The 12,711-nt window shown below is 36.6% G+C and overlaps 1 protein-coding gene across 1 annotated transcript; it reads right to left on the bottom strand.

The window, feature by feature from the left end:
• Positions 1–133: 133 nt before the first annotated feature.
• Positions 134–10,368, bottom strand: LOC104636123 (cytochrome P450 2J2). The gene is made up of 9 exons (XM_010303188.2): positions 10,015–10,368; positions 8,777–8,939; positions 8,089–8,238; positions 6,445–6,605; positions 4,775–4,948; positions 4,403–4,544; positions 3,571–3,758; positions 2,591–2,732; positions 134–753 (listed from the first exon to the last, which is right to left on the bottom strand). Exons 1-9 carry the CDS (start codon positions 10,183–10,185, stop codon positions 575–577), a joined length of 1,470 nt encoding a protein of 489 aa, XP_010301490.1. The 5' UTR covers positions 10,186–10,368; the 3' UTR covers positions 134–574.
• Positions 10,369–12,711: the final 2,343 nt, after the last annotated feature.

Raw genomic sequence — 12,711 nt, 5'->3', positions numbered from 1 at the left:
AATTTATTCTGCAATATATAATGCTTCAAGGGAGTGTGAAAGGAATAGGAGTCAAAACTGAGTGTGTAGACCTTGGTACCTTCTGCAAAAGGATGTAAGAAAAGACCTGTGAACACAGAGGAGTAACGGAATACTGAAGAAAATTTTTATTCAGGCATCCTTGCTGCATCAGAACAATTGTGCCATTTCAATAGTGTGATACCATGCTGAGAAAATATGCAGGAAACTCTGCTTGATACAGATCACTTCTCTAAAATCCTACATTTAATTCCTTGCTACTGTGAGTGTGAAAATACTTTTTTTGTGGGTTTTTTTTTTTTTTTTGGTAACTTACTATTGTGTACTTATATATGCCTAAGATGCTTTTATATGAGCCTTGGCAAGTACACTATTTTAATCACCTATTTTAGTTTCAAAAAGCTCAACTATATGAGGTCAGACCTAAATAAAAACACTCTAATTTGCTATACTGAGCTACCTACATTTGAATGCAATTGAGATAGTGATATGTGTTTTTAAAATATCTGCGGTTATTGGTTGGTCAAAGTCCCTCTGCACTGTAGTATGTCACAGACTAGCGTGGAATAGCACGGAGTTTATATGGATGTGGCTGCAGTATTGCACCCAAAACGTACTCCAAATTGATTTCCTTTACTCCCTCAGGGAGCTGGAATGTGAATGCCCGAAGCAGACTGGTAAAGATGATGAACAGTTCAACTCGTGCCATCTGTTCCCCCAAACATACACGGTGCCCTGCAGAAGAAAGGAATAAAAATCAGTTGCATAAAGCTAAGTTCTAAAAAAGAACTTCAAACAAAATTCTATTGAATTCCATAAATTCTGTTAATGTAAGATAATTATTTCCTTCTGTAAGGACAGAAAATACCTTTGGAGGTAGGGGGGAAACATCTAATTGAGGAAGTATACCTCTAATTATGTCAACTGTTTTTTTTTTTTTTGGTTGTGTTTGGTTTTGGTTGTTTTTGGTTTTTTTACCCGAGAACATGTATGAGATTCTTCCTTTTCATTTTTGCTTCTTGTTCTGTGTGTCATGTTCTGTGAGAACCATGAATTGCTTCTCAGTTAAGAGAAAGCCAGATTTTAAAAGGCTTCATATACTTCAGAGTCCCTTGTCTTTGGCTGTTGAGGAGGGAGGAGTGGAGCATTGCAGGATTCAATTCAAAAGTGAAGTAGAAGGACGTAATCAGGCTTTCCTCAACAGATATTAAGAAGGCTATGTTGGGTCTTTGTAGCCCAGTATCCCTAACACTGTCCAGGAGCAGAAGTGTAAGCTAAGGCAATGAAATGGAGGCATGTGCAGTGATGCCTGCACATCAGTGCAGGGAGTCACTCAGTGACTCATTTTGTCATGTTGTTTTCACAGTATATTTCAGGATATCTATCTATCTATATGTTCCGGACTAAAAAAAAAAAAAAAAAAAAAAAAAAATTAGATAAATATATATTCAGGATAAATAAACACTGAGAGTATATAAACAGAAAGCAACCGAAGCAAGTTACAAAAGGAAATCTCCTATGCCTGGGTTGAAATGGTAGCCTAAATTAGTTGTTAATTCGTGTGAGCTAGTGGACATTTGGTGAGTAGAGAAGGTAAGATGCTAAGTACCTGTTTTACGAATATGATTTGGGGATTTACAGGCAATTTGGGCAAATGGTTTTAGAATCTGGATTTACTCTGTTTAATCGGACTGCTTTGTACATTACTTAGTATCCTATTTGCTTTTTATCTACAACAATTGTATAGTAGTATAATCTGTCACAATAACATAAAAACCCCTCAGCTGTTTTTCAGTGTTCTTATTGTTTAATTTTTATATTTTAATTTTCAGTAAGTAACACCAGCTTCCTGTTTTGTGCTGCTTTGCTTCATACTCTGATTATTGGAGAAACTGGTAAACTAGAGAAGTTCTCTAAGTTATGTTTTGTACTGCTTTTCACTCTTTTTTTTTTTTTTTTTTTCACCTCCCATGTCTTCGTATCACTGCATTTTGCATCATCAATTAGGTAAATTATACATTGTAATAGGCTTTTGATAAGTTAGAACTTTTTTTTGTTCCCTAATTATATTCTACTGAAAAGACTGGATTTTGCTAATTTTCTGGAGATAGAAGAGAACATGTCGCTGGACTATTACTGTAGGATTTGGGAGGCTGAGGTTTGGTTTCCTGCTTTATCACACATTTTCTCTGTATATTTTGACAAATCATATTACTTTTGTCTTTGGGTTTCCCATTTGTAAGGTGAGAATAAATTGATTTTCTGATTTGAGGGTGTTACTAGGATTTAATACATTAGGGACTAAGGATCTCAGGTACCTTTATAGTAGGAACCACATATATACCAAGGAGGATAGCATTATGTCTCTTAGCCATGCTCATCTTCTGTTTGAACGTATGAAAAATATAAAATGCAAGACAATATTTGTTGCTCTTGAGTACCTGACTTTTAAGTTTTTGTGTCAAATATGTTTTTAAAAAGTATGCTTTTAAAATTCTAGAATTTAGGAACGGTGTTTTCAGTCTTGCTGCAAGGCACAGTGAACAGGAATATTCCAACATCAGGGTGTTACCTGCTGAGAAAGGTAAGAATGCCTCTTTGTTCACAAAGTTGCCATCCGAATCAAGGAAATGATCTGGGTTGAACTTCCAAGGGGTTGCCCAATGCTCAGAGTCATACACAACGGAGTGCAGATTTGGCAATACAAGTGTGCCCTGCAAGAAGCAGCAGAAGATTATATTGTCCATGTAGGATTTTAGGACTTTCCTTCTCTCTAATGGATAAATGCCATCCTGTGCCTGCAACCCAGTGCTTGGTTCAACTTGGTCTGTTCCTGTGCACATCCAGGCATAACAAACCCTTGTATCTTCTGTTTGTCATAATGTATTCCATGTTTGCCTTTTTCTGTCAGGACTACTGAAATGTCTTCATGTCTAAGCTGGAGTGGAGCTTGGATTGTTTTTTACGTACTTGCCAGACTAACCGTAACACATTCCTTGTTGTTTTTTCTACTCTTCACTAGATCTTTCAATTCTATCGTATCAATTTTATGCTTAATATATTTGGGATGTTTATATCATGTCAATGTGACTCTCAGATCTGTTGCTGTACTGAGCTGCCATCATCTCAACTGTGTGTTTTTTGTGTGTGTGCATGTTTGTTTTGTAAGGGATGACTATAGGTTGCTCCAGGCTGCTCCCTTACGTGTGAAAGTTAGCTGGCTGGACGTTCATTAAACCTCATTTCTTCATCGTTCCTTAAAACACGTGTTCTGTTTGATGCCCGGACGTGATCCGTATTTGGCCAGCGGGAAGAAAGACTTCAGTTTTCCTCATGTTTGTTTGCTCCTTGTGCTGTTAGCCTTTTCCCAAGCTTTCTTTTGCATCTCCTAATGTAAACTTAGCCCTGGCTCAGAGCACTCAGCAATGTTTCATGTCTGTGACATGCTACCACGTGCTCTCTATGCCAAGTTAGGAACTGTAGAAGCTAATGTCATACAAATACTAAATATAAATAACTCAGAGCTTTAAGAAACATGGAGGTATACTCTACCTTTTTAATGTGAAAACCCAGCAAAGTTGTATCCTTCACACATTGTCGAGGGACCCCAACAGAAGTAATATTGCTGTACCGCAAAGCCTCATGAATCACAGCATTTGTATATGGCAGTTTTTTACGGTCTTCATAGCTGATGAGATGGGAGGGTTCCAGAACAGCCTCTATCTCTCTTTGAACCTTTTCTGCAGAGAAATGAAAATATTTTAACTTTTTTCCCCTTTTTTCCAGCAGATTTCTGTATGAGTATGGTCCAGGACTGGGGGTAAAAATAAATGATGTTGCTATGAAATGCATTGGCATGTGGTTTGCTGTGTTGGTTTCAGTTGATCAAGAAAGTGTGTATCACCAAACCACAAGATGATCTCTCATTTAAGACACATCCCACTTGGTGATAAAGATAATACAGTTTATGTTTCAAAAAAAAGATTAAAATGTGACATTACAGGTGTAATTTCTGCTGTAAGTACACATCAGACCAGGTATCTTTTAAAAACTTTTCTACTTTGAAGATTAGGAAGGGACTAGGTTGCATATGAAATGTCTTTTGCTTGTTCTGTCTTTGCCATTCCCTTCCAGTGAGATAAACTAGTGGCTACTACTAATTTATGCTAGTGTTGCTTCTTGGTGAACTGGTGGGGAAAGCACGTTTGTTTCATTTATTAAACTTTCATTTTCTAGATCTCACTTGTTGATGTAGCACCATTCATATTCATTGTTAAGGGTTATTTTGATGTATTGCAAGTGATTGAGCTAATACTTACACTTTAGTGACATTCATTGTGATGTAATGTTGAATGCAGTTCTCTCTGACAATGCTTTTGCTCACCTTGTATTTCTGGGTATTGTACCATATAGAGCAGTGCCCAGAGAAGGGTGGTACTTGTTGTTTCTGTCCCTCCCAGCAAAAGATCAACCACAGTCTGAACCATATTGCCTTTATTAAACGTGGAAGTAGGGTCATCTTTGGTCTGTAGGGTACATTCACAAGAAGACTATGAGGTGGATAATTTCAGACATTTCATTGGTCAGGTAGAAATTGTCATTGTTTGATGAAAATAGCGAGCAGCCCACCAAAACAAAAATCTTCAGTGCTAAACAAATGAAGTGTGCATATAAAAATTCTGTAGCAGTTACTTGAACAGCAAGTATTTGCAGTAGGCATTGAGGCCAAGGAGAGGATAGTGTGATAAATACTTACTTTTGTTATTTGAGCTAGATAGAAGTCAATGAGATCCTGTGGATCACCTGCGTTCTGTCTCTCATGAGTCTGGACCTCCTTAATAACTAAATTGTGCATGAAGTCATTGTATGCAAACACTTTCTGATGAGGTCCTGGGAGACGGTGCATAAGCCATGGGAAAGCATCATACATCTGTGATTTTAAACAAAAAGGAAGAAACATGAGCTCTTTTAAATTGAGAACCCAATTCTGATTTCCTAATATTCTATGAAGTCACTGCAACACATGATCTCCTAATAAACACAAGTCAGAGAGAGATTAAATATTGGGAACAGGTTTCCCAGAGATTCTGTGTGAAATCTCCATCCTTGGAGCCTTCAAGACTTGACCAGACAAGTCCCTAAACAACCTGATCTAATTAGGCATGCTTTGAGCACGGAGCTGCTGGCATGCAGGGGTCCCTTCCAATGTAAATTATTCTACATTTCTAAGAGGGATTATGAAACCTTTACATTGCCCTCTAAGTGAACTGGCACTGAGGAAAACTTGTTGGATATTTGTTAATATTAGTAACATGCAGCAATCTGAATTGTTATGATCAAGTTGTCAATATTCAATAACCACATTTTCTATCCTTAATAGATAGGTTGAAGACTGAAAAGGTATAGAAGCTGACTTGACCCCTCAGATGGCTTTCCTCCAGGAGAAAATGGCATGTGTATTTGTTGAGGGGAAAACCAATTATTTTCATTTCTTTGTATTGTGTATGTTTTGTGAATGGACTTCAGTCTCTAGGACTACTTGCAGAGCCTTTGCTTTATTTATGGCCTGTGATTAGGAATCTATTGGCCAGTGCATCCCCATCAGCTGACAAAAATGTCAGCATCGTGTAATAGTGAATATCAGGTCACAGCAGAGCAGGAGGGTGATTATATTTTACTTTTTTGGATGCATACCTAATAATGCAACAGGGGCCTCTGAAAATGGGTGAATCGGAGTAATTGAGGGCTGAATCAGGCTGACAAGTAGATTTTCTCAACCTTGATTTTTACTGTGATTTTTTTTTTTAAGGCATCTCTGTGTGAAAGTGTTGGAGAACCTGATAGTGTTATAGAATGCCAGTGTGCCAAAATCTGCACAATGTAAGCAATATCTAGGCTTTCAAGAACTTAAAAATATTCTTTTTGATGTGATGAAATTGTCACCTGTATCTTATAGGAAGCTCAGAATAACTCGGATCTTGGTAGTGATATGAATTACATGAGAAGCAAGGTATCTTGTCGAAGGACTAGGACTTTGAAGGCTTAGTTCTTATTAACTGCACTTCTGTATTCTCAAGACTAAATGAAAATTAAATTTTAAAAGTTGCTTTCTTTTTAAGATTTAAGAATTGTATGTACACAGTACTCTGCAAATGATTACTCATTTGAAATACATTATATGTTGGAAATCTGTGAAAAGCAGTGATGATCTAGAATTTAAATTTTAGGATACATGATTTACTGACATAAAGAATATAAGGCATTAATGACATATAAAAGGTATATATTAATTTATTACTGCACAGTGGCTTGCAGAATAATGGTATGAAAATGTTTGGGAATAATTGTCACTGACTTTTGTTTGTTTTGACTTGTGAAATGCAAATGCACTTTAAGGAATAAGAACAAGAAAATTTAGATTCTTACCCTGCCCCAAATAGTAGCTTGAAAGTAGATCACAAAATAAACAGCTTTAATAAGCTTGCTGAAAGACTCATCCTGACTGGAGAAGCGATGACCAAAAACAACAGCACAAATTATATTTGCAATAGCATGGACAATGAAAGTGTGGGGGTCAAAAGGTTTGCCTGTGAATAAAAGAGGTACCGTAAATATTTCTGAGTAGACTACAGTGAGGAAAAATGAGGAAGATTTTTTCTGAATGGTAAAAATAATAGTAGGTCAGACTACTTTTAGATAAATTTCACACAAGTAAACTCTAATTTAATACAAATTAACTGTATGGATTGTAAGTGTGGGGAATCGTTATATTCAATCTGCTTTTTACTCTTGTAAAAATACAGCAATTATTAGTTTTGCAAAGACAAGCATTAGGACTCTTTTCCCCTCTCTCACTTATGGTTTCGGTTGTTTGAAAACACAAGCAATTAATTAGAACATATGCCTTCAAATCTGGAGGCAGATATTTAAGTTTGGCAATTAGAAAACAAAACAAACAACAAACCACCATGTGTCGCGTCCCGTCCCCCCCCCCCCCCCCCCCCCCCCAAAAAAAAAAGTTGTTTTAATTTCTTAGTGATGTTGAAATAACTTGTATCGTTCTGGTTTTCAAGTACCACTTAACACTTGAAGTATACATACGTTTTTTTCCCACAGACTGAAAAAACTCACATAATGCTTATTTTACAGGATGGAAAACAGCTCCCATTAAAAAGAGTTAAAGTGAAGAGAGGGTAAATCCAGAAAAAAAAAAAAAGTACATGTTTTAATGATGAAGACAACCCTTGAACTAGACTACTAAGGGAAATGGTGGATTATGCATCTCTGACTTCAGTCCAACACTTGTAGTCCTTCTTGGAAAGAGTAGATACAATTACTGAGTTTAAAATTGAGGAAGAATTGCATGGAAGGTAAAGATTTGGGCTGTACAGGGACTCGGGGTGATGGTTTGTTCCTGTCTTACATTTCAAAGATCTGTGAATATGTTGCTCTTGGAAAAGACATGGGGCATTTTGCCGTGCTTTGTGCAAAGAGAGTTGGAGAGAGACCTGAAGCAACTTCTCTGTGTTTTCACATCAGTATGGAATGTGATGTGGATGAGGGATTTGGCTGTTTGGAATATTTGTATTTAATTGCTTTATTTTGGAATCTTGCTAAAAATTCTATTGGTTTCTATTTCATCCAAACCTTAAAAAGAAGTTTTGTTGGACAACTGAATGATACATTCCTTGTGTTGGGTTTTTTTCTCTGCCAAATCCTGAAGGCCTGCTGTCCTAGAATGACTCGCAGCAGGTCACAAATTGTGTATTTTATGGAGAAGAACATAGAGTTTTTCTATACTCCTTGAATGTAAGAATTGTTACCAGCTGCCCCCAAGACTGTGTTGATAATACACATTTTTTGCTATCCTTATTTCAAAAAACAATTTTATATTGCCCGCTGCGCAGACAAAACATTTTTTTGCAAAAAATGCAATTAAGAAGCCAGTAAAAGTCCCACTAATATGAAAAATATCTCTATTACTTGTAAAAATGTATTGTGAAACTCTTACTCCCCTAATCTACTATATTTCTGAAAAAACTCTAAGTGTTATTCTTCTAGTGAATTTACCTTTTGTGTTTGCAAAGATGTCCACAAGGTGACAGGCCTCTCTTTGAATTTGATGCTCCAAATTGTTCTTACCAAGTGCCAGGCTTCTTATAATTGTCATGCCAAAGCGTCTCTGTTGCTTCCAGGTGTGCCCGCTTGTCAGAAATATACCTGAAGAACATGGAAATGTTTATTTCATTGCTGGGAAGGGAAATCCTTTCACGGCAGGAGACAAAATCTGATTTAGATTAGGTTATGTATCACTAACAAAGAAGATACCGTGATTTCAGATACTGACTTTTGGTCTCTAACTTGGGGGTTTATGACTCCCAGCTCTATAGGTCCTTATAAATGTGACCCTGGAAACTGAGTGGTAGTAGGTTTTGGTAAGGACAGAACAGCTTTGTCTTATAGATGTCTTCTACATGAACAATATTCTGTTTTAGAAGTGATACAGCTGAAGGGCAGCTCCTCTAGGCAAATGTTCCTTTCAATATATTGGGAAGAAAAAAGTCAGTAGTATGCTTCATAAGAGGAGAAGTTTTTGGTGTTCCCTGTTCTTAATATGCTAGCTCTGCACGGACCCTGTTTGCTACATAAGCCCAGTCATGCACTTGTATAGCATAACCCATATACATGCGTATATATAGGAAAGCGTCTGTTGTCTTTATATCTTGTCCGTATTTCAGTATCGTGTAATGTCTTGTACCTTTCTCGCCCATCATATCCCTGTAGAATGGAGTGAGAGGTCTTCCAGAAAATTCCTCTGAATGGCTGACGATGCCATCTTTTACTGCTTTGTATCCATTTAGTACAACTATGGGTGTCTGTCCCATCCACAGTGTGTAGATATTTCCATAGCTCTTGGTTAACTGAAAAGATGATAAGAGTAAATTAATAAATATAAATCAGAGAATACATACACTTAAATACTAATTTTAAGAGTTTTCTGTAGTTGTAACTAAAACTATTTGCCAACATCAAATTGAGTTACAGGTTTCAGAAAAATTTAGCCTTTTGTTGTAACGTGCTTTGGGAATGGCAGATAATCACACTTTATGGAACAGAAAGGACATCTCTCAGAAGAGCACCTCTGAAAATTTCACAGTCAGAGAAACAGAGGTCTTCTCTGTCAGCTCAGGATCAAAGAACAAATGAATACAGGCAAACCCCCAGACCTTTCCTGTTTATTTATTAATGAACCAAAATGATCGTGTTTTCTTGCCTCTAACTTTGGAAGAAAGTAAAGAAATGTTTTTGCATTCTTTCCTATAGCTTCCATGTGATTTTTTTCTTATTTTTCTCTATTACCTTTCCTCAGATCATGCTTGTATTTTTCCTAAAATAGTTAGAAGCAAGTTCCTTTTTTTTTTTTTAACAGTTTCAATTGGTTTACCAAGGAATCATGCTGTGAACATAACAGCAATCAATTTTTCCTGCTTTGTTTTAGTAATAATCTCTTTACTGCAGACAATAAATCTTTTCCCTCTACAAATAAGAGAAAAAAAAGAGTCCATTTAGAATATATGTTTAGTCTTCTAATGGAGATGGGACCACTTGTGGCCTGGAGATGTTCCACTGACATTGCTGTCAGGCAAAGGAAGTTCTACTAACGGTGATTTAAAGGGGTAGATATCAACACAGAAATAGAGAATGAAACTGTCAGTATTTGCTATATATTATGCTATCGACAGTGCTTGTGATAATAGTATGCATGGATGTTACTGTATCCAAAAGAGAAAGAAAATAACAAGGAGGAAGGCAATTTTGGTGTTTATTACTCGGAAATATTTTTAATAGTGCAGGGTCATTGGATTATTTGAAATCGGCTGATAATCAACCTAGAGGTTTACAAAAACCCTCCAAGTTTAGACTGTTCCTATGCAACATACAATTAAACCTAAAATAGATTCAGACTGATTTTCAACCATAAAGATAAATAAATACCTTAGAGAGAGTTTCTCGATGAAGTTTGAAGTCCAGCAGCCACATATTTCCGATGATGGGGAGGGGAACTGGTCCTGGAGGAAGTTGGGTACGCATCCATTGCAGCTTTAGGAACTGCAAAATCAGGAGACATGCTCCTAGAGCTATAAAAAACTCAGCAATCCCCAACATCTTATCAAAATTTTAACTTCTCACTGGTTTGGGTTTTTTTGGGTGGGGTTTGGGGTTTTTTTTTGCATATGACTGCCTCTGAAAACTTGGAGCTGTGTAGATGAGTTTGCTTCTACTGAAGTCAAAATCTTTCTAAAGAGTGTATCTCTGCTTTAGCCATCTCTCTCTCTCTGACAAATCTAGTTTTCCCAAGCTGAAGTCCTTAGAAAACTGAAATATGTGATCCTTGTGGTTAGCCAAGCCACACCTACTCTTTTTTATGATCTGTGATTGTTTCTGTCTCTTTTTTCACGTAGAATTTTGCTTCCTTCTTAGTATTGATACTGGGTCTAAATGCTAATTATTGAACAGTTACCCAAGTGTCTTGCACAACAGTAACACCTCATGCAGTTTCCTGTAGTTCAACATTGAAATACCAAGGATGCATTACTTATTACCTTTCTGAAATACTACAATTATTATGTGGTTTCTTTTCTAGAAGAAGAAACATCTATACAATACCTGTCTGTTAAGATATGGTCTCTGAGATGAAAAAGAATTAAATTCAGACAGCATAAAGCTACATTAATGTCTTCAAAGAAAAAGAAAGGTATAATTTAAATGTTAGGAGAATATCTACTTTCCTCTTTTATCATATTCTAGGTTAAGTTATGATATGATGTGGACACAGCTGAGAGATTATCGTTCTGTTCAGTGGACCGTGTAGTGTTTTCTAAATTTTATTTATTTAATTTTTTTTAATGATAAGGATTTAAATTTCCTTTGGAATTTAGTAGGCAAAGGAAAGAAGATGTGTGACTCTCAAACATACATGGGACTTCCCAGGCTGAGTCATTTTAGCGTGTGTGGTGCTTCAGACTATAGTCCTAAAGACCATATTTTAGCTGAACATAAGCCTTAGCTATAGTAGTTTATATCCCTTCTACTGTGACTGTAAACCAGCTTGCTTTATCTCTTGATTATTTGGTGTTCAGTGCATCTCTGAAGTCTTACTTTGTATAGTTTGGGGTTTTTTTATTAGCTGATAAATTACATTGGATTTTTCAACACTTTGATCAAAGAACTCAGCTAATGTTACAATATATCGTGAAGTATGCGTAGGAGATTAAGGGAATGCGTACAATTGTACAAGTTGCCTGTTTTAAAATTTTACCATAATTTCTCTAAGCAGGCTTGCTGAATTTTCCAGTCTGCAGTCTCCAGCTCAAAACTTTTCGGCAAAATCAAGGTTATTGATTGGGCTCAATGTACATTATGATTATGAAATATAAAGGTTCGATGCTATGCACGGGCTTCTTAAGAACTCCTCTGAATTCCCTTAAACTTCAAGCAACTATCTGAGAGTTGCAGGTATGGACACTCATTTGGGTTAGTTTTCTATTGAGTTTGACTTTTTTTTTTTTTTTTTGGTGGGTTAATAAAAGAAAATGTGTTAAATACCATCTTGCGTCGTTCAGTCTTGAAAAACATGTAGATGAGCATTTATCTTTTTTTTTTTATTTTTTCCTTTGCTTTAGTGGATTTCAATAATTTCAGATTCAAACATGAAATATAGAGCAGTTTCAGGGGGCTGCAGAGAAGCAGCGACACTGCAGCATTTGCTTGCTTGACTTCTCTGTGCCGTACCACACAGCTCTTCTGCTTTATGGGGCTGCATGTGCAGATGCTTTCCAGAAAGTGTGGAAGTGGAGAAGCCATCAGAGGGCAAGGAGTGTGCCTGTCTGCCTTTTTTTATCTGTTTGTTTAGTTTTTTGGGCAGAGAAGTGGAAACGGAAAAGGTTAAGGAGCATCATTTTCAGCAGCATGGTTCTATGTATCTTGCCCTTGAAGAGTTAAATAGACAAAAATCTGAGAGAAGCAATTTGAAATTAAATACCTTTTATAGTTTTATCAGCCAGTTCTGACAATTTCAGGACAACTCTTATGTTTGCCAAAAATTGCAGTGTAATCGACTTATGCTATTGTGCAGTCATTTATCCATCCAATTTTTCAGGTTTTGATGCTATTTGAGACTTTAAAATCAGCTACCTGATGAAATTACCTAATTAACTTGCTGTTTCTGTCCATCACAACTTCATTTCTTTGTATTATTTTTCGTCTAGCCAGTCCCGTCTGGTTAAAAGGAAGTGAGTGCTCTTCTATTTCTCATTGTTCACAGAATCATTTGCCAAGTTTGCAAATTTTGCAACAAAGACCACTGAAAACTGTTGATGCATGCATGCCATTGAAGTATGATTTGTACACTTAAAAAATTACCACAATTAAGATGAGTTGAGCCTTGAAATTACCTGTTAACAATGGTGATTATGATGAAACTTAAAGAAAAAGAAAAAAAAGCCTAGTGTGAAATAGTAAAATTTCAGTGAACTTCTATACTGACAGATTTAAAAGTGACCCTGTCCTCCTGCCCGTTGTCTGGTCTCCTAGAGCTTTCTGCAGGGTAAAGCTGGGTTCTGCTGAGTAAGGCTGGACCTAACAAGAGGCTTAGTCTGAGCCTGGCCTTTTGGACATTGTGGGCAGCGTGTT

The sequence above is a fragment of the Balearica regulorum genome, chromosome 9, assembly GCF_011004875.1.
Source record: "Balearica regulorum gibbericeps isolate bBalReg1 chromosome 9, bBalReg1.pri, whole genome shotgun sequence".
Taxonomy (NCBI): Eukaryota; Metazoa; Chordata; class Aves; order Gruiformes; family Gruidae; genus Balearica; species Balearica regulorum.
Note: the sequence above shows the minus strand (reverse complement) of the source record. Positions and strands in the feature narration are given on the sequence as shown.